We start from the raw sequence: 20,369 nt of genomic DNA, 5'->3' as shown, positions 1-20,369 counted from the left end.
ACGCACTTGTACGAAGAGGAAACAGAGCTGCTGAACTTTAACCTACACCATGAAATGAAACTGATGGAGTGCACTCTTGTACTGATTACTCTACACATAAAACATTGACACAACAAACCTCAGACTGTGTCCTCTGCAAAACAACACCAGAAGACAAGAACAGCTTTAAAGTGGTGGTCCATCAGACCCGCCCCTCCCTGAGCCTGGTTCTGCCGGAGGGTTCTTCCTGTTAAAAGGGAGTTTTTCCTTCCCACTGTTGCCAAAGTGCTTGGTCACAGCGGGTCATATGATTGTTGGGTTTTTTTCTGTTGTATTACTGAAGGGTCCACTTCATAATATAGAGCATCTTTTGTGTTATTATTATTAGACATTATATGTATTATTTCAGATATTTCATATTTTAAATTTATTTAATTTACATTTATGATTCTATTCTATTATTAAATCTTACATCTCGAACAGCTGAGTCACAGTTTAGTCCAAGAAAACTGTTCTCAGTCATGCTGCTGTTTTTCCTCAGTGTCAGTTCACATCATGGTGCTCCATTATCAATCTGATTTGATAATTCAACGTGATATTTGACAATAGGGCTGCCACAAACGATTATTTTGATAGTCGACTAGTCACCGATTATTTTTGCGATTAGTCGACTAATCACATCATCATCCATTGGACATACAGCGTACAGCTTATTGCACCAGCAGCATCTGCTCTTATATAACTATCATTAGCTTACAGCTTTAAGTGTTTCAGGTCTGTGCTAATTAAAAATAAAGACAAGATGATAGTTTATTAAAGTTTAATGAAGTTTGCAGATTGTTTCGGTGAAGTTTAATAAACTCCTTGCTATCTAAAATATAACAGGACACCGGAGTAAACTCTCGAGCATCTCACACTTCTGATAATCAGCTGTCTGCTTGACGTTTATTCAGCTGTGTAAAAACTATAACTTTAATCTCAGACAAACCGATTCACTCAGGAACAAATAAAATACTGAAAAAAGCCAAACAATAACATTTTAAGCTAAGTGACGGCAGTGGGTTTGAAAACGATTTGCCGGGAGTCCGGTGTTCTCACGGCTCTAGTGACCTAGCCCCCGGCTAGCTATCGAGCTAGTGGGTAACAGACGTCTCCGAAAACGTCGGAGCGCTTTTGAAAATATGCGGTGTCTTGATAAACTGAGCAGATATTTGAGGTTTACACAGCTACATTCTCGCCTGAAAATATGTTAAACGTTTATTTTGTGACCCGGAAAGAATAATAAGAGTAATATAAAAACTAACTAGCTGCCGCCATTGTTGACAACAGAGCTGGGCTGCGCTATGAATTCTGGGACGGAGCTACTTCTTCTTCTTCGCGGTTTAACGGCAGCTGGCATCCTTGTACATGCAGTGCTGCCATCTTCTGTTTCAGTCCGTTATTACACTCTTAAATCCTGCTACTTATTCCTGCGTCTTTTGTGATCTTACAAAGCTTCAAACGACGCGTCGACTATTAAATCAGTCGTCGACGATTTTGATAGTCGACGTAATCGTGACTAGTCGACTAATCGTGGCAGCCCTATTTGACAACTCACTGCAGACACATCCCAACCTGAATAAACTACAAATCTGTGGGAAACATGCAAATGTTGTGACAACTCTGAAACCTGTGCAGCCCCAGTTTCACCAAACATTATTTAAACCAAATGTTTTCTTTTCCATTTAAGCTCCACAAACATTTGCTTTCACCATTAAAAAACCCTCCCTAATCCTCACTGGCCGGGTCAGCTGTGAACATTAAAAATCATTAATATGCTGCAGAACAATATAAGTAGGTCAATAAAAGGAGGCGCTGATGAAGAGGACAAGGGCACAGCTGTTCATGTGCATGCCCTCAGAAGCCCACTGCAGTGATCCACACATCCCTCATCTGATTGGGCTCACATGACATCATCAGACCAGGAACTCGCTCCCATTGGCTGGAGGTGATGTCATCATTCCGAGGAACAGATAAAGAGTGCAGGAACCCGCCTCTGGTCCTTGTGCCTGACTCAGCTCCGCTTTTCCTTCAGAGGTGGTCTCATTTTCTTTGTTTACAGTTTACATAACCCGGGTTCTGTCCTCAAAGTCACACCATCCTCTCAGGTCATCTGGAGCAGTGATGTTGATGTTTAAATACAGGGTACAGTCTTTGCTTTATCACTGCGATCCTGCCATCTGACTGCTTCTAGGTTTTTGTTTTTTTAAATTTGACATCATAGCATACTTGGACTCAATCAGGATTTTAACAGGTAATCTGCAAAAACAAATGACTGGTATGGTATGTGGGAGGAAAGAAAAGCTAAGATAAAAACACTCCCATGTTAATAAAAGAAGTTGTGTTGTAATGAGTTTTTAGTCAAAACGGGAGGATTTCTTAGACATGTGTCGCATAAAAGCTTTTCAGCTATAAATAAATACATATAATTAGAAATTGGGAGGAAAATAAATAGAGAATTATGTAGATTCTGTCACGAGGTACAGGAATCATATCTCCAGTTATTTTGGCATCATAAGGCTATATTGTTGTTGGTCTATAAAGGTGAAAAGTACATTTCCTCTCATAATTCATCATTTTAAAGTTGTCCTGTAACTAAATTACAAATACATCCTTAATCAATCACACTGCCCAAACAAGCTCATCCCTTTATAAACGGTTTAAATTTTACTTGAACCTGGAGTAACCAGATCTGACCCTTTCTGCTCCTCTGGGAGATTCCAGGAAGAAGAGGCTGTGAACTTTAACCCCCACCCGCATAATTCTGTTCAAACTCTGAACAATCATTTATAGCATTTTCTTAGAGCCATTGCCACAGCACTGATTATGGTTTTTACGCAGAGAAGAGGAAAAACAACCAGTGGGAAACTCCGCGGGAACAGAGGCACAGCACAGCAGCCACATGCAGAGAACAGTGGTGGACTAATGAGCTTCTGCGTGGAATCAAACTACTAAACATGTTAAAACATAAAGCACAATCACACCCAGGACACAGCTTTCTTTAGGTGAGGTTCAGACGCTGTTACACACAGAATCCTTTGTAATGCAGTAAAGGTAAAAACAATAAAAAAAACAACCCTGCAGTTATGAAATGTTTATTTGCCTGGAGACACAAAATTGTTATTTTCTTAAAGAATAAAAAAGGAAACTTCATTTACTTTCAGCTTAAACACAAACTTTCCTTGAGCTTTTTTTTTTTAAAATAAATTGTAGAAAGGTGAGATGACAACTCTTTAATCAAAATATATTTAAAGCTATGATTGAACATTTAAATACAGAATCATGAAAAAGGAGCTTGCCTAAGTAATATCAAGCTTTGCAGAAGCACACCGGACCCGACTTGCTTCAGTCGAATGTGCTGCAGCTGGTTTCTAACAGGTTAGAGATTCAAGATTCAAAGTGTTTATTGTCATGCGTCACAAGAGAAAAAGGCATTTCTCTGTGCAATGAAATTCTTGTGCTGTCCACCCACAGATGCCGATTAATATATAGAATAAAACATATAAATACAAATAGTACAAATAAATAAATGATGACAGAAAAAGAGGCAAAAATATGGATATTGAAACAGATGTGTGCAAAAGAGCTAAAGCAGAATATGCTGGCTTAATATGTAAGATGACCTGATGTGCAATATATATATATTTTATTACTGTTCAAAAAAATAGTTATAAAGAGTTAATGCACAGATGTTGAAATGAGCTGCACAGCTGCACGCAGAGACTGACTCCAAACCCTGACGAAACAGTTTCACTGACACGAAATGTAATGCCACCATCACAAGATAACGCATCCTCAGGTTTACTTGTGAACATAATCTCTTCATCTCTTCAGAGGAAAAAAGTGCTGCTTAGATAAGTACAGGGTGGGCCATTTATATGGATACACGGTAATAACATGGGAATGGTTGGTGATATTAAAGTCCTGTTTGTGGCACATTATATCACATATACTAAATGGCCTGCATTTATATAGCGCTTTTCTAGTCCATAGGACCCCAAAGCGCTTTACACTACATTCAGTCATCCACCCATTCACACACACATTCACACACTGGCGATAGCAAGCTACATTGTAGCCACAGCTGCCCTGGGGCGCACTGACAGAGGCGAGGCTGCCGGACACAGGCACCACCGGGCCCTCTGACCACCACCAGTAGGCAAACACGGGGTTAGTATCTTGCCCAAGGATATTTGGCATGCAGCCAGGATGCAGCCTGGGATCGAACCACCGACCTTCTGATTAGTGGCTGACCTGCTCTGCCACCTGAGCTACAGCCACCCAAATAAGCTTTACGAGAAGGCCCACACCTATTTTTACATATAAAGGAAAAACCCTGGATATACAGCTCAGTTCTTCTCTTTTTCCTCCTCCTTAACTGTACGAACTTTGGCTATATGTCATACAAATAAAAAAAGAAAGAAAAACTTTTCATCCTGTCCTCACTAGCTTTAGGTAATTACCTTCACCCTAATCCAAAATAGCTGCTCTCGTGTAGTTTCAGAGAGAAAAATATGACTGAGAGCGTCATGTGCTTTTTATCTCTCACCAAATGTGCACAGATGAGAGGCTGCACAGCTCGTGTGAGTCACCGCCGTCTCAGCGGGCCTGAATGCAAATCGGTTGATGTTTTTACACAGCGGTAAGCACAGAATACCCAGGAGGCTGCTGAACACGGTGCGGACGCTCTGTTCTGACCTCCTGAACTTTATGTGCTGCGAGATAAGAAAGAACCTTCACTTGAATCACTGAAGGTAAAAAGAAAAGCTTGAGCTTGGCCTGTGCCATGAGGAGCAGATAAACTGTAGATAAAAACAAATAAATCACTGACTGAATCCAGCACACTAACCTGCAGCGGTCTCCGTCAGAGTCCCTGCTGAGCAGGCTCCTGAGGGACCAACGAGAGCGGCGGCTGGGTGACGGACTACGAGACCAGGAGCGAGACGGCGGTATGAGGAGGTCATGTGACGGACTGTCCCGACCTTGCTTCGCTGTCCCCATCTCAGTAACCAAAGAGGGCGAGGGACTCCGATGTTGAACAGCTCCCCTCTCTGTGGACGACTGTATCACGATTTGTGGAGTTTTGCCCCATTGCGGCTTATAAGCACAGCCTTGCTCTTCCTGTTTCCGCCTTTTGGTTCTTGTCCTACTACGGTGGGAGCCACGGGGTCGGTCGGAGCGCAGGGGTCTGGGACTAGGCGAACAAGACCAGGACTCTGTGTCCGAGGACGGCGGGAGGACGGTCAGCATTGGGACGGGGATGGGCTGAGCCAGAGTCATGCCCTCTGGTCTTGCAGGAGGGGACATCGTCATCTTTTGAGCTTTTCAGTCAAGGCCATCAAGAAGGACGAGCATTTAAAACCGACCACGTGTCGGCCACAGACAGCAACTTATTGATTACGCACCATGTTTCCTGTGAATTTAACAGATTTTCTTCTGAAGGTGCTGGTCAACTTCTCCTGAAGTGGTAAAAAAGGCAAAACAGCTCTCAAGTGAACAGGTTTGAGGGTTTCTTGCAGAGAAAAAATACGCAGCAGAAAACTTGTTGGCAGTCTCAGTTTCAGTTCTTCAACCAATCCACTTCCCGCTGTCCAGTCTGTACATATATGCTGGCAACGAGAGGCTAAAACGCTCTGCGATCCTCCCACTTCTGTGTTCAGCTTAGAAGTCTCACTCTTTTGAGTTTAGGCAGACTTTCCTGAGATAAGGAGCCTCAGAGAAAAACATAGCACTGTCTGGAAGGAGCCACCTGAGGAGCAACAAGAGCAGAAACCTGGCGTTCAAAACGCTGGCCTGCCTGGACCTGACCACAGCTATCATAAATCTGCTTCCTCACATACAAGTTGTTAAAGTGATGGTTTAACTGATTACAGACATTTCTGTCAGACAGCAATGATTATCAGAAGACTGATCAATAGAATTCATCTGTAATGAGCTAATTTATGTTTGACTATTTTTGGATCATTTAAAGAAATTCTCCCTTCAAGAAACTCTGAAATAGCCAAAACTGGGTGAATGTTGGGGCTTTCAGATAACAGCCACTAATTAAAGCTTCAAGAGACCAATTTTTAAAACGCAGCTGCTCCAGAACAGATACGCAACCTTTATGATCAAACAAGCCAAATAGGGGTAAATTAGCCGATAAACATTACTGATCGGTGTAAATGTTGTTTTATTTGTGAATTAACAAGAGATCCAAAAACCCCGAAAGAGCCTTTGTTGATTTAAAAGGGTTGATTTCAAGCGCAATGCCCCCTCCCTGCTCAGTTTTATTTGCTTTAGGTTTGAAACATTAAGAGATGCTGGAGTTTTATATCCTGCAGCCATAACTGTTCAATGGATCCTGTGGAAACATAAAATAAATAGCTAATAACAGCTACCACCTATATACCTCAAAGACGCCTCAACTCATAGTAAACTTTCAGTTTTCTAAGATAGCTTGTAAATTGAGAAAAAAAATTTGAATTTTTTTGTCAGAAAAGTTATACACCAGGGAACATTCAACTACCTTTTTTCCGATATGGTTCAATTGACTTATACCTCAAGCAGAATTATGTTTACTAAATGGGCAGAAATAACAGCAACAACCCCACACTTCTTTTCAGTATGAGACACAAACACAAACTTTGGAAAATCTGTGGCTGGTATCAAGGCCCAGCTGGCACTGCCAAGGCCAACACTATCCGAAAACAGAGTGCAGACGGGTCCTCCAACAGAGAATCACTTTGTAATTGCTTGTGCATCATTTTTTGTTAAAGTTTCTTGTGTTTACAAACTGAAACGACATTGTGCAAAACCCAGAATGTGTGTTAGTTTCAGTCTTTGGTTAAATTTGTTATCACAGCCCACCTGGTGAGGCTTTGGTGCAGATGTTTATAGAGATTTTGGAGGTCAACACTCCTGCCTTCAAAACTGCTGTGTGTTTATATGTTTTTGTAATAACTATTGTGAACTTCTTAAAATCATGATCCTCATAAATACTCTCTGCATTAGAGCAAAAACACTAAAGCTACACTGACACCAATGAAACATAATCATAACATTTTCAAACAGTGAAACGAGGAAATCCACTCTGCAAACTGAATAAAATAATATTAGCAAACGCGAAGCTACGATAACTCTGATAACTCCGTGTGTTACGATAACCTGTGTGTGTGTGTGTCCATTGTTTGCCTTCAAAGCGTGAACTTCCAAGGCTAGGGCCCCGGCACGTCTGACAGTATTTGATGTGATCTGTTTGAACAAGAACAATCTTGGCACAGACTTGTTTGCCCAGAGTAATCCAGCCACCGTGATCCCCGTGCACACACGAGCGAGCCTTATCTGTCCCCGCCGTGAAACGAAGCTCCTCCGACTGCACCAACAAACACACCGACTACAGCCGAGTCAGACGCACTAGCTCTGCGGTTTAAACTGTGCAAAAGTCTGCTGCTCGGTTCGTCGCGGTGCAGAAAATAACCACTTGAAAGATTTCCGACCTCCTGCCACCCGTTAAACAGCCGCAGCGCAAAGAAAGACCACCGAGGCGCAAAGAAGAACCAAGAACAACAAACTTTTAGAGCCTTAAAAGTCCGTAGAAGTCCTACCTCCCATTGGACGAGTTTCCTCCGTTTCTGTTATCCTGTTCGGCCTCGAAAACCAGCCGGGCCACGGTGCGGGACGTGATGTTAAAATCCACTTTCTCACAGGAACACATCAACATGCTTCGGATGCACAGAGAGGCATCAGCCGGCCGGCTCCAGCTAACTGTTAGCCCCTTTAGCCAGCTAACCTTAAACACAGACCCGAGCTCTGAAGGCCACGACAATGATGCCGCTCAGACTTTATTCGCAGCACAGAAAGTTCCACTTACGCCTCCTCCATTTCACTTTTTTAAAAACACACCCTCCCTCACCCTGTTCTTAAAATGAATTCAAAGATAAAGACCAAAGTTAGCTCAGCACTGGAACCAAACTAACTCGCTATTGAAGTAACAGACAAAGCGTTTTTTGTCGAAAAGTGAAAAGGACGAGACCAGGGCGACCAGCTTAGTGCGCGGGGGGGAGCTGTGCTAAACCTCATCAATAAAACACAACTCCTGCTGTCTTTTTCATAAATAAACACACAAAACACACACAAAAATGTTTAAGTCTATATGTTATGATTAAATGAATTTTTCGATGTATGTGCACATACACACACATCTAACAGCCAAACGAAACGAACCCCCCACGGACAAACTTTGTGGTACGATCCGAGGAAAATAACTGTCCTGACGATGTGTGGCGAGAAGAAGAGTGTTTACATCAAACAAACGAAACCTGCTGAGAACTGGTTTTCAGTTTAGCTTCCATCAGCTTTAACCTTCGCATTATTCACTTCTGTCACCTCCAGCTGGGTCTCTATGACGCGGAGGCTCTTTTACTTCCAGGACAAGAAAAAAATAAAGTAAAAATAAATTCGGTGATGTCACAACAGCAGAGGTTCTGGGCAGCAGGTATCTGACCCGGTGGGAAATCCAAAGATTTGGCTTAATTTCAGAGTTTGTTTGAAGGGAGCAAATCTTAACCACCGCTGATGCAAAGGAGCATAGCGACCTCTTGTGTTTAAAGAGGCCTACTGCAACAACTAGTAACCCCACGCGCTGGAAATACTGCGTGTCCGTGGGTCCCTATTAAGTGAATAACAGTCATTTAAGAAATAAGAGTGTGATTGACATCTCACCTGCTTCCGCTTGCAGAAGCATCATTTGTAGGAAGGATGCAGTCTTTGGGCGATAGGTATACCAGGTCACCTGGTCTGCAGTGGAGAATAAAAGAAAACCCAAATAATGCAAATGCATAACTGTAGACGAGGTTTTGTTTGAAATTCATTTATTATATTAAAATGCCATTTTAAAGGAACGGCATAGCAGTTTACACTTTACAGTTACAGAATTAAAAAATACAGTTTTTATCTAATCTTAATAAAGGTCAAGAAGCCACATTATAAAGTAAGTGGTGGCGTATGTACACCTCACCCAGGACATTATTTATGTAACAGAAAAAACAAAATTCAGTGAGAATCTCGGGTATTCTGTATCATTTTCGAAAGAAATAATTATTTTCCATTTTCCGTGTAATATTATCACTACTGAGACAGGATTTATCAGTCTGTGCTCATATTGCTTAAACATTTAAACAAAGTAACAGTTTAAGTGTGGATTCATTCATATTTTTCATGCTCATAATCTTTATTTTGATTGTAATGTCTTAATGAGAATTGGTGTAATTAAGATCTGCAAATATGAACTAAACCTTTCACCAGAAGGGGCAGCATTTTGAAACGTTTTCAGAAGCAACATGTTCTCATCCTAAAACATAACATATCAACGCTATGTGACAAATCATCGGGATAGTACGCTTTTGGAGGTATGAGAGTGAATCTAGACATGTACATTTATTTTACATTCTGATCATGAATCGCTTTGGAACACACTACCTGATATGGTTAAGGTTAGTGTTAGCGCTGGAATAGACGGCTGGAGCGTTACCGCTGTTGGATTCCATCCACAATCGTACCATAGGGATGCGGAAGGTTACATTTCGCGTTACTACGATACGCCTCGGGATGTAACAAATCATTGGTATGTTACGTGTTGGGAATGAGAATGGATGGATTTCAAAAGAAAATAGCCCTGAACTCGTTTCCTGTGGATTTGAATAAATTCCTTTTTACTTGTTAGGTTAAATAACGGGGTACATCAACTTTGTGCTCCATCTTCTGGTATAAAGTGAAAGTGGTATTGCATTAAAGTACAGTTCAAGTTCAGTTGATAGCGATGAAGTCATAGCTGTAGATGTTTCTTCTTATTCGGTTCGTCGTTTTAGTGAATTCTGTAAGGTTTTAAATTATTTTATGAAAAGACTAATGCAGAATGTTTAAGATCAATTTGCGATCTTACACATGAGAAGAAAAAAAACCCCTCATAGTTGCAGTGGGGTTTTTTCTGCCTCCTCCATCAGGCAGAGGTATTCATGCAGGCAAAAAGAGATTCAGAGGTGGCATGAAATCATAATTCTCATTTTTGGTAGCAATAAAAGAATTTGTTGTTGAAGAAAAATCGACCTGTCATAGTTATATACATCTTTAATGTTTCCCAAGAATCGCCATTGAAATCTGCACCTGTTAATGTACAGGCATGTACAGACATACAGAGAAGCTTTAATTATTGTGACATCATTGGGTCACAAGAAGATGCAATATACTTTATTGATCCCCCAAGTTTTGAAGTTTCTGTGTTAAATAGCAGCTAAATAGTTATCAAATAGCTCCATAAAATAAAAAAAATACGATGCTCAGACAAACTAATTTAACAAGGTCACAAATACAAGACAAAAACAGCACATTTAAACTGGAAAAACCAAAATCAAATAAAGGAGCTCAGTGATCATCTAAATAAGATCAATCTCTGTGTGTTGTGGTTTGTGTGGAAACGATTTGTGTGTCTCTCAAGGTTTTTACAGTTTTAGGTGTTTTGCATGCAAAGTTTAACTTTATCATATTTACAACCTATATTTGAGATTTTATTGATCTGTCACTATACCGGACTTTCTAAAAGTCCATATTTACATAGCTGTTCTTGCACTTCAGCAGCTCAACCACGTTATGAAACAGAGACATTTGTAGTCCTTTGAGGAGAAAAACTCATATAAAGAAGTTTTTTAGTCTTTAACTACACAACCACTTTTGAATTGTCTCTAACGTACCTGTCAGTTTTGATCCCGAGCCAGCAGCTGCCTCTGCATCCTCTCAAACTGATGACAAAGCATCACAGTGACTTGGCAATTTCAGATTCTCCGTAGCTTCTGCGAGGCATCTCGGGTGTTTGTTCCTCCGCCTCCTGCAATCAACGCCTCGCTGGGCGCTGCTGCTGCTGCTGCTGAGCTCCGAGTCACATATGCAGGAACTGCTGCGCTCCAGGTTACAGGGAGTTGTGTTGTTGAGCACTTCTGGCTGCTGAACCATGCGGAGCAGGAGGGGCTGGAAACTCGATCTGAGCTAAAAATAAAGAATCATCACCAGCATAGTGAGATAGGAGGTGTGTCACTCACTGTGTGTACGCATGTGTTGGGTCACAGAGGTGCACGCACACACACTCACACACACACGGGGTTTATCATGTGTCAACATTTCCTTGAAGTCCCCCCTCCCGTATGTTCTGCTCTGGGAATTTCTTTAACCCTCCTGATTTTTGCTGCCATTATCAATCACAGACACACACAAGGCCAAAAAAGAGCAAAGAGGTAAGGACGCTTATCGCTCTAGTTACATCACATGACGACATCCTCGACCTCCAAATCAACTAAAATACACAAACGCACACAAACACGGCGTGTGTCCCACCGCCTGCTCACATTTTAATTATTTTCTCCAAATATTTGTACGACCTCACAGAGGGACGTGTTCAGGTTCACCTCACGCATCACGAGCCATTCCCCTTTAAAAACAATCCAGCCCGCTACATTCATCACGCCACCTCACCGCCTGCATCCTCCACGTGAATGTCTTTGTCAGCACGCAAGTTGAGGCCTTCAGTCGATGTCTGCTTTGGCAGCCTTGACTTGAGTGGCCTTGTTTCTGTGGCAGGCATTGACCGACTGTCAGACTCTCCAATGGCAGAAATCAAGACAAACCGAATATTACATTTAGTGGCTGAACACGAGGGAAGTGCCGGGTTTGAAATCAGGTTTAAAGAGGCTGATGAGTGCAATTTACAGCGCTAAACAGGACAGGCAGGAAGTGTGAAAGATGTCAGAGTCAGTGTGGAATATTCAGATGGATTTAAAGCAGGAACAAGAGATGTGGTGTCTAAAAGAGGAGAGGAAACACGTTTTTAAAGGAGCTGGGACATGATGTTTCATAAAAACTAATCATTTTTAAATCACTTAATCCGCGGCTGTCAGATTTATTTCGGTTCATGGGTTATCTTCACGCCAAACTTTCCTTTCTTTGGTGCAGCCTTTTCTATTTCCTCCAATCTTCTCTCTGTCCTTGTTTTCATTCATTCCTTTCCTTCATTCCTTCCTCTGGCCTAGCTTCCTTTGTTGTTTCTTCCTTCCTTTTCTGCTGAATTCCTCCTTTCTTCTTGTGCATCTTTCCTTATTTTGTTATTCTTTCTTCTTCCCTCGTTTGTCGCTCGTCTTGCTTTAATTTTTATTTTTTCATTGCTTCCTTCTCCCCCCTCTTTTTAAAAATCTTTTTTGTTCTTCTCCCTTTTGATATTTTCTTCATTTTTAACATTTCCCCAGTTTCCTTATTTAGTTCTCACTCGTCTTTCTTCTTGACTTCCCCCTTTGTTGTTTATTTCTTTTCTTTTTCTGTTCCTCCATCTTTCTTTTTTTCAACACTCCCAGTTTTCTCTGTCCCTTTGCTGTTCTTTGTTTCCTTTTTGATCTTTTCTCACTTTTTCTTTATTTCCTATTTGCCTGCTGTCTTATGAGTACACCTGTGTATTTTATTCATGCGTTTAATACATCTTTAACCTTGTAACGAGTCAGATCAGTAAAACCATTATATACTGTCGAGTTTACCCCGACCCCCATTAAATATTTCACTTCTTAAATGTGAAACTTTTACTTTTGTCTTCTTTTAACATACATTGTCTCACTGAGTTTATTTTAAATGTGCAACACTTCTGATGACTAAGCTTTGATAGAAACTGCAGTTCTTTTCTTAAAGTTGCCACAAACGTGTTGTTGTTGTTTTTGTATCTCTGCTGAGGCGTCCTTATGGATTTCTGTGAGTACAGCTGGAAAACACATCTAAGTTCTGGTAAAACCTGCAATCAAACTAGCAAAGTCTGTCTATGATTCAGAGATAGCATCATTTTAATGTTGATGGCACATGAGAACAGCAACAAGCATTGGTCCCCTGGATGATTTTGATATTTTACTGGAGAAAATTTGAAAACTGCACTTTGAGTGAATACCGAGGGTCATATTGTGGGAGATGCTCAGTTAAAGTTTTGGTGCAGTGGTTCCTTTTGGCTCAAAGAGCCTTCCCTATGTGGTCATGTTTAACATTTGTAAATGTTTATGTCTGTAAAAATATTGAACCATGAAGGAAAATGTTGAACTTTTTACTGAAGTTATTGTATGAATGAAAGCAGCTGATTGTGAGCTACCCTTTAATCTCTGAGCTGCTTTTGTTTCCACTTTGTTTGTTTAACAAATCCTATGGTGGTTATTTTGCATGTCAGCCCTGCAGCTCCTTTCAGGAAAGAACGAACATGAAACACAGAACAGTAAACTGTGTGTATCGTAGTACACACTGAGAAAGAATATACGTCTGTTTGGCCACAACAAATTTCACTGTATCTGAAGTTATATGTAAAGTTTTCCTCTTTTGCAGGCTTGTGATTTGTCAGTGTTTGAATCAGAGGACACTTGGCTGTAGTGTTGCTGTGGCGGTCACGTTGTGGTTGTGGTTCAGGTCTCATCTTCTCAGGTTTCGTGCTGGCTCTCAGCGTTCGTAATGCCCAACTCTCCTGGATTCACACGCTCTAAATTTAGCTGCCTTAAAGTCAGACAGGACAGCACGGGAGACTTAAAACTCCTGAAACACAGAGACTCAACTTTTTGATATAAATGAAGCATTTCCTGTGCTCTGAAGCTCTCTTTTTGCCTCAGTGAAATTAAAGATTGTTGAGCTGTTGGACCAATGGGAAAATCAAAGTCTGGATTCACGTGGAAAATGAAATTCATTGGGAATCAAGAGGCAGACATGTAATCTCAGACAACACCGATATTTCTCTGCAGGCTTGACCGAGGCTCCCGCAGAGATGAGACTCTACTTTTCTTTGTTAGTTGTCTTCAGTCTTTTTGGTAAGTCCAAAAAAATCCTTCCTGTTCTTCAACTTTAACTTTTAACTCTGAGAAACGATCAATGCTGGTGGCTGAAGTTTTGCTCTAATACATGGAAACCCTTTACTTTGACCGTAAAGCTCTCTTATTCTGGGAAGTTGAAAATGACTATAAACCCAATAAAACTAAAAAAGTTAACGAATTTAGTTTGTTGGACAAATATCATCAGATTCAGTGGTCTGACAGTCACGGCGGCCTTTTCGATACAATGTTGCATAACTGTCTTCATAACTGTCTGTGACTGGTTACATTTATTCTTTAGTTTCTTCTTTTTTTGTTTATTGTATTTTACAAATAAACAAATCCTGTTTTATTTCTTATTTTTTGCATTGCATTGTATTTCATTTCTACTGTGTCTTTATTTACAAAAGATGATATAAGAATATCTGCATCTATCTGTAGCCCGCTGTCCTTCTTTTCAGCCTTTGTCTCATTTTTCTCCAACTGCAGTCACTGTGTTTTTCTTGGTGTTGACATGTAGAGTTTAATTAGAAATAAAATACTCACTTATTGCTGTTTCCAGTAGCCGTCACACCTGCACACCTGTGTTTTCCGTCTGTGTGTTGTTGAAGTTGGGGCGGGGACGACAGAAACAGACTGGACGCTTCCTCAAAGAGACGCTGTTCCTGTTCGATCCATCATTTGCATCCGGAAGGACTGAAAGATGCCTCTGTTTTGTTTTTCTGTATACAAGCAATGATCTGTTCAATGACATTTGCACACATTTCCAGATTCGATGATAAGAAGAGAAGAAACACGGACAGATGTGTTTTTTAGAGTGACAACGTGCAGCATGAAAGTTTCCTGGAGCTGAATCAGTCTGATGACTCGTGTATGTGAGGGCTTTACTCACATACAGTTAATGTTACATGCAAAACACGTCTAACCTCCAGAGTTTTCAGCTTTTACGACTGTCTGTCTGATGATTACAGTGTTTGTTTTTGCCTAAATGAACACTGACTGGACACATCATTAGGTACATTTTGTTAGTACTTTTGGCTTCAGAACTGCAGTAACTCTTTATGGCACTGATTCAACAAGGTAATGAAAACATTCCTCAGAGATTTGGGGCCAAATTAAAATGACAGCATAACACATTTGCTGTAGGTTGGTTATTAGACCAGGAAACATTTTTCCAGTCTTCTGTTGTGCAGTTTTGGGGAGATTGTGTGAACTGTAGCTTCAGCTTCCTGTTCTTAGCTGACAGGATGAACACCCGGTGTGGACTTCTGCTGCTCTTCTGCAAACCTTGGTTCCAACAAGTGGTTATTTGAGTTTCTGTTGTTTGGAGTTGCTCTGGTCTATGACATCAACTAAGTATTCCAGCAGAGAATGGCTCCTCCTGCGGCTCCTGGATGTTTCCTGTTTCTCTGTAAATACGAGAGATTAATCCAGTTTTTTGGTCTTCATTCTGATGCTGAGATTGAACTTCAGCAGGTCGTCTCAAACATGTCTTCATACATGGTAAATGCATTTAGTTCCTGCCACATGATTGGACGATTAGATGTTTGTGTTAGCGAGCAGTTCAGTAGGTCTACCTAACAGAGTGCATGCAGGTGTTTTATTCATACGTGTGTGACTGTAATCTTCATGTGCAGGCGATTAAAACTATTTTGGTCTGTTATGACATGATTTATGTCGCTTTTTCTTCTTATTGCAGCCTGTGTGCTAAATTATGTGATATGTGTGTGTAACTGGAAAGACATGAACTCTTTTATTTTGGGTATTTTTGCCTTTAGTTTTATTCTTTGTCTCTCTACTTCTTGTTTAAGTAAAGTTTTGCTTGCTTGACAATTGTGACTGCCGACAGATTCACAAAGTTCTGATTTATTTCTGCTCTTGTATTTTCTCTCTGTCTGCTTCTATTTTATATTTCTTCTCCTACTTCTTCTTCCCCTCGTCCTCTCTCTGCAGTGTCTCAGTGCCATGCCGGCTGTTCTGAGGTGGATTCTCTGACTGAGGCTGTGGCGGGAGAAGGATTCCTGCTGGGCTGCATCTCCTGTAAGAGACGAGAGGAGGTCCCTGCACGAGCCACCGTAGACTGGCATTTCAAGCCTCTGGGAGAGGAGGAGTTCAGGCATGTAAGTTCAGCAAAGTTCTCTAGTGACTCAGGTAGTGGAGCATCAAACAAAAACGTCACTGGATTTTTTTTCTTTTTATCGTTGATGTTTTTTCTTGTTTCTTGACACAAACATAAAAAAGAGCAACACTGTTCTGGACCACTTTCTACAGAATAACAGCATCACTCACATCCAGCACAGTGTGGATGGAGTTTGCACCGGAGAACCTGCACCACTCTGTGTGGGCAAATAACTCCACAGACACAAACACCACGGCATAAATTACACAGTAAACTGCTGCCACCATGGATACGTGTTGGAAAATGGATGGAGGGATAGATGGATGAGGGATGGATGGATGGGTGGATATATGAGGGATGGAGGGAGGGAAGATGAACTGTTTTATTTGTCAGTGTCTACCTTTGTTCATCTTAGATCAGCGGTCCCCAACTTTTTTTGCACCACGGACCGGCCTTTAAGGTGTCGCAGATGAACACCACAAAATAAAACGATTAGCGGTGCCAAAACAAGAAGATTTATTCATAACACACAGGAAAAGACCCAGAGAAACCGAGTTAATGATAAAAACGATAAAAAACCATGAAAAACATAAATTTCACACCTGAGCCTCGACTCTCACGGCCCGGTACTAAACGACTCACGGCCCGGTACCAGTCCATTGGCTGGGGGTCGGGAACCGCTGCCTTAGATAACCGATCACTGATTGGTGGAGCGTGTGAGGGTCCATACATGTAAGCTCACATGTATCCCTTCAAACTTTTTTATTATGACGTGTACCCCTGACACATCTCTGATGAGTTTTTGGTCTCAGTCATTTGTTTAAAGTCCTACTGAATACATGGTGATATTTATTTGGTACAATATGTTTCCTATTAGAGCTCAAAAGGACAATAAAGCAGGGGATGTTATAGAGCAGGCCTACCTTGTCACCGATCAGCTTATGTGTGTCTATTTCTTTATGTTCTATTCAGATATAAGTGAGGGAACAAGTATAACTAAATTCCCAGTTTTTTAATTCTTTCCCTATCTCAGATTTTCCACTATGACCATCCTGTAGCTGACATCCTCCATGAAGACTTCAGCCACCGCCTGGTATGGCGCGGGACGCTAAATGATGACATTCAGATGGGAACCGTGTATGTTAATAACGTCACCTTCAATGACACTGGGACGTATCGCTGCACCTTCCACCGTACCCTCTTCCTGCCGCTGTCTCCTGAGCTTGTCACTGTGGAGAAGGAGGTGGAGCTTAGTGTGGTGACTGTAGGTAAGGAGGATGGATTTAAATCCTTCAGTTATACAAAATATTGTTGTTCCAAGCAGTGTTACAAAAGATCTTCTTCTCTATGCATGCTGGGCGGATAGAAGAGAAGCTAATATGGGAGAAATATGCCCCTGTTAGTCTTCTCTCTGAAGCTTCATTGTCAGTTCCTGTTTCCCAGCAAATCGAGAGCTGACTGATGTGATCTCGGAGATAATGATGTACGTGCTGGTCACGTTCCTGCAGCTGTGGCTCATTGCGGTTCTGATCTACTGTTACAAGAAAATCTGGGATGAGCACGAAGCACGTCAAGCTAAAAAGGCTCAGGCTGGGTAAGTCATGTCTGTTGTCCAGGTGATCTGTTCACAGGAAACAGGTCATTTTGGTTGTGTTGGTTTTATATCTAAAAAGATTGTTTTGTCTCCTTTGTGCACTTGTAGACAGGGAGAATCTAAAGATAACTGTGACGGGGTGCAGCTAGACTAACATCAGCGGTGAGTTGCTGTATAAATTCTCTGTACACGGAAGAATGTCTTTCACTTTGATTTTTGTGATTGTATGTTTCATTTTTTATATCCATCAGATTGGATTGGAGCTCAGGCAGAAGATCAGAGCATTTTTTTCTTTGAGATGGACCTGCTCATTTACACCTTCGTGTGGCTTTGCATGATTACAATTCAAAATAATCCTTATTTATCTCATGCTGGACCTCGAGGAAGCCTCTCAGATTGTCCTCTATGTTAAACAAGCTGTTTATTTCCCTTTTAAGGCATTTTTCTTCTGATTGGCTGCCCCTCATATGCAACAGATTTGAAAATGTGGGTGGAGCCTTTGTACCTGAGATGACCTTATTAGGGATATCCCCTCTCTCTTGTGTCATACAAACCCAAGAGTAGTTAAAGCTGAGTGTGGGCAGTCTGATGCCTGTGCTGTAATTTGTAATGCAAACATCTTCCACTGTAACATCGCATAAATGACAGGGGGGGAAAGGAAAACCTCCACTTTGATTTAAGGCTTAAAGGCCTTAAAGGTGTGAGTAACACCTTTAAATTACTAATGTTTATTATCTCATAAGTCATATTTACAAAGCATCTATTAATCCCTCATCCTGCATTACTTTAAAAACACTAAGCCTTCAATGAAGAGTTTGCGGTCAGCAATCTCCGAACAATGAAAGTGTTCGATTAAATTACTGCTTATTTGCCACAGGTGAGCTGTACTCAAGTTACCTACTATACTTATTAGAGACTTACAAGTTAGCAGTGACTCGAGAATATTCCTTCTCCATCAATAATTCCAGATAAATGTGGTCTGTTCTCCCTGTGTGCATTCGTACACCCCGGCCTAGCAGGAGCTGGAGCAATACACAAGAAAAGCCAAAAAAAAAGAAAAAGCCCACACTCCCTGCTCCAGTAGGACAACACGGCCTCGGTTTTACAATGACTAGCGGTTTTATTAAACTCAAAAGGTAGCGAGCGTCAGGGTGGGCATTAAACAGAACTGACTTAATGAGAAAACCCAAAAGAAAATACAGGCCTCCCACCGGTCTCCCTAACAGGAGAAACATTTCTCAAAGAAAACGGCTTCCCGCCCCTACAGCTACCAGGTCAACAATAGAGATCTTTTTACACTATCTACAATATCTGCAGCCTAGCTCTTCTTATCTAAGAAAACTCAATCACACCACACACGGGGCTAAACACACAGCTTGTTGGAAACAGGAAGTAGGCGGAGCCGCCAGTCCGGACAGGTCCAAATTTATAGCCGGCCTCATTCAGTCTTCTACCAATGGTCAGGCTCCACCTGCAAACTTACACAAGCACAGAACAAACAACGCCACCCTCAGGTGCGGTGAGCAGCAACAACACAAAATCATGACCTGGATCATAACACTCCCCCATCTAACATTTCTCCCACTCAAGAAATGCTTGACCCATTTGACGTGGATAAAATGATGGACAGAATCTGACAACCTCAGTTTTCAATCCTGGCCAAAAATAATAGCAGGAAACTCTATCATAAGATCTCCTAAATCCTAAAGGATCGTGGTCAAGGCCTAACAAGCAATACAGCATCATCAGTATAACACGGGTTGGATTCCAAGTGCTCGCCGCCTTGCAGCACAGAGGCAGGCAGACAAGGTAGAATCAGACTGCTGAGCTCTACTGAATTAATCTTTGTCTACTGCTAGACACAAGTTGTTTGGTATCCCAGTAAACGCCACAGATTCATTCTTATTCCCAGGCAAAGGCTTGACAAGAGTTTTAGGCTTTTAAAGAATGTATGGGAAATGTCCACTGCATCACCAAGGTCTGTGCATGAGCAACCACACATGCTAAACTGCAGAGACACCGCCCCAGATGGTGCATGACCGAAAACATCTGCAGCAGGGTTTTCAGCAGCTTCAGGGGTGGCAGGGAACATCTTTCCCCCAGCGAATTCATTTCCAAGAATAAGATCAACACCCGCGACTGGTAGCTGATCTTTCACCCCCACCTGCTCTGTGCCTGATACTAAGGGGGAAAATAGGGTTACTGTGTGAAGCGGCATGTGCATCGTAATTCCCCACACCAACAAATCTGCACCATAGTATGACTGGTTGGAAAAAGGCATAATAACACAACGTGCCACAGATACAAGTATCCCTTAAAATTGTGAGGGAACCTTGTCCCCCTCCCTCCCAGTCAGTGAAAGAAATCCTTTAGAGATAAAAGGCTTGAAAACCTCATCCAACTCTACTGCTGGCTTAATGCGGGGACTGTGGTGATCGACGGTGGACGGACACTCTCGGCTCTATAGATGAAGCAATTTTATTCGACAACAGCTCCTTTTCTTTTAGCACTGGGCACACAGCTGTGAGAGTTCGTGACAGTAGAAACATTTAGTTCAATTCTGGTTTAATTCAGAATAAAGCTGATCGGCTGATGTGATGCTCCGTGACTGAGCTCAAAGCGTCCCTCACTCTGTTTTTAAAGCATCAAGATGGACGAAGTCAAGATTAAAATAAAACTGCATTCACACTGGAAGCCTTTCACTCATCACTTTGAAGATGATGGCTGTACACATATCCCAGGTTGCCTAGGTAACCCTCTAATATATCTACTGTCAGGTCACATGTCAAGTAGT

At 41.6% G+C, this 20,369-nt stretch overlaps 2 protein-coding genes across 4 annotated transcripts in view; one reads left to right on the top strand and one right to left on the bottom strand.

Moving 5' to 3' along the window:
* The window catches only part of gramd1a (GRAM domain containing 1A), a 44,443-nt gene extending 33,435 nt beyond the window's left edge, over window positions 1-11,008 (bottom strand). For 2 of the 3 annotated variants that reach the window (XR_003273949.1, XM_026186015.1), the window contains exons 1-3: window positions 10,746-11,008; window positions 8,722-8,796; window positions 4,868-5,767 (exon numbers count right to left, since the gene is read on the bottom strand). Coding sequence is in view for 2 of the 3 variants with exons in the window: in XM_026186015.1 (XP_026041800.1) it covers window positions 4,868-5,331 (464 nt within the window). In the remaining variant the exon portion in view is untranslated. Of the gene's footprint in view, window positions 1-4,867; window positions 5,768-7,604; window positions 8,038-8,721; window positions 8,797-10,745 lie in introns of those variants that run through there. The other variant, XM_026186016.1, reaches the window with a different exon arrangement.
* Window positions 11,009-13,540: 2,532 nt separating this feature from the next.
* Window positions 13,541-18,449, top strand: LOC113032689 (sodium channel subunit beta-1). Its single transcript, XM_026185722.1, has 6 exons — window positions 13,541-13,862; window positions 15,816-15,982; window positions 17,015-17,249; window positions 17,425-17,575; window positions 17,684-17,737; window positions 17,827-18,449. Exons 1-5 carry the CDS (start codon window positions 13,820-13,822, stop codon window positions 17,727-17,729), a joined length of 642 nt encoding a protein of 213 aa, XP_026041507.1. The 5' UTR covers window positions 13,541-13,819; the 3' UTR covers window positions 17,730-17,737; window positions 17,827-18,449.
* The last annotated feature ends 1,920 nt before the right edge of the window (window positions 18,450-20,369 follow it).

The sequence above is a fragment of the Astatotilapia calliptera genome, chromosome 11, assembly GCF_900246225.1.
Source record: "Astatotilapia calliptera chromosome 11, fAstCal1.2, whole genome shotgun sequence".
Taxonomy (NCBI): domain Eukaryota; kingdom Metazoa; phylum Chordata; class Actinopteri; order Cichliformes; family Cichlidae; genus Astatotilapia; species Astatotilapia calliptera.
Note: the sequence above shows the minus strand (reverse complement) of the source record. Positions and strands in the feature narration are given on the sequence as shown.

Bases quoted from the DNA above. Each gene is read 5' to 3' on its own strand.
- LOC113032689 (XM_026185722.1), top strand. From the start codon at position 13,820: ATGAGACTCTACTTTTCTTTGTTAGTTGTCTTCAGTCTTTTTG. The intron at 13,863-15,815 runs GTAAGTCCAAAA...CTCTCTCTGCAG, and splicing joins AGTTGTCTTCAGTCTTTTTG to TGTCTCAGTGCCATGCCGGC. The intron at 17,250-17,424 runs GTAAGGAGGATG...CCTGTTTCCCAG, and splicing joins GCTTAGTGTGGTGACTGTAG to CAAATCGAGAGCTGACTGAT.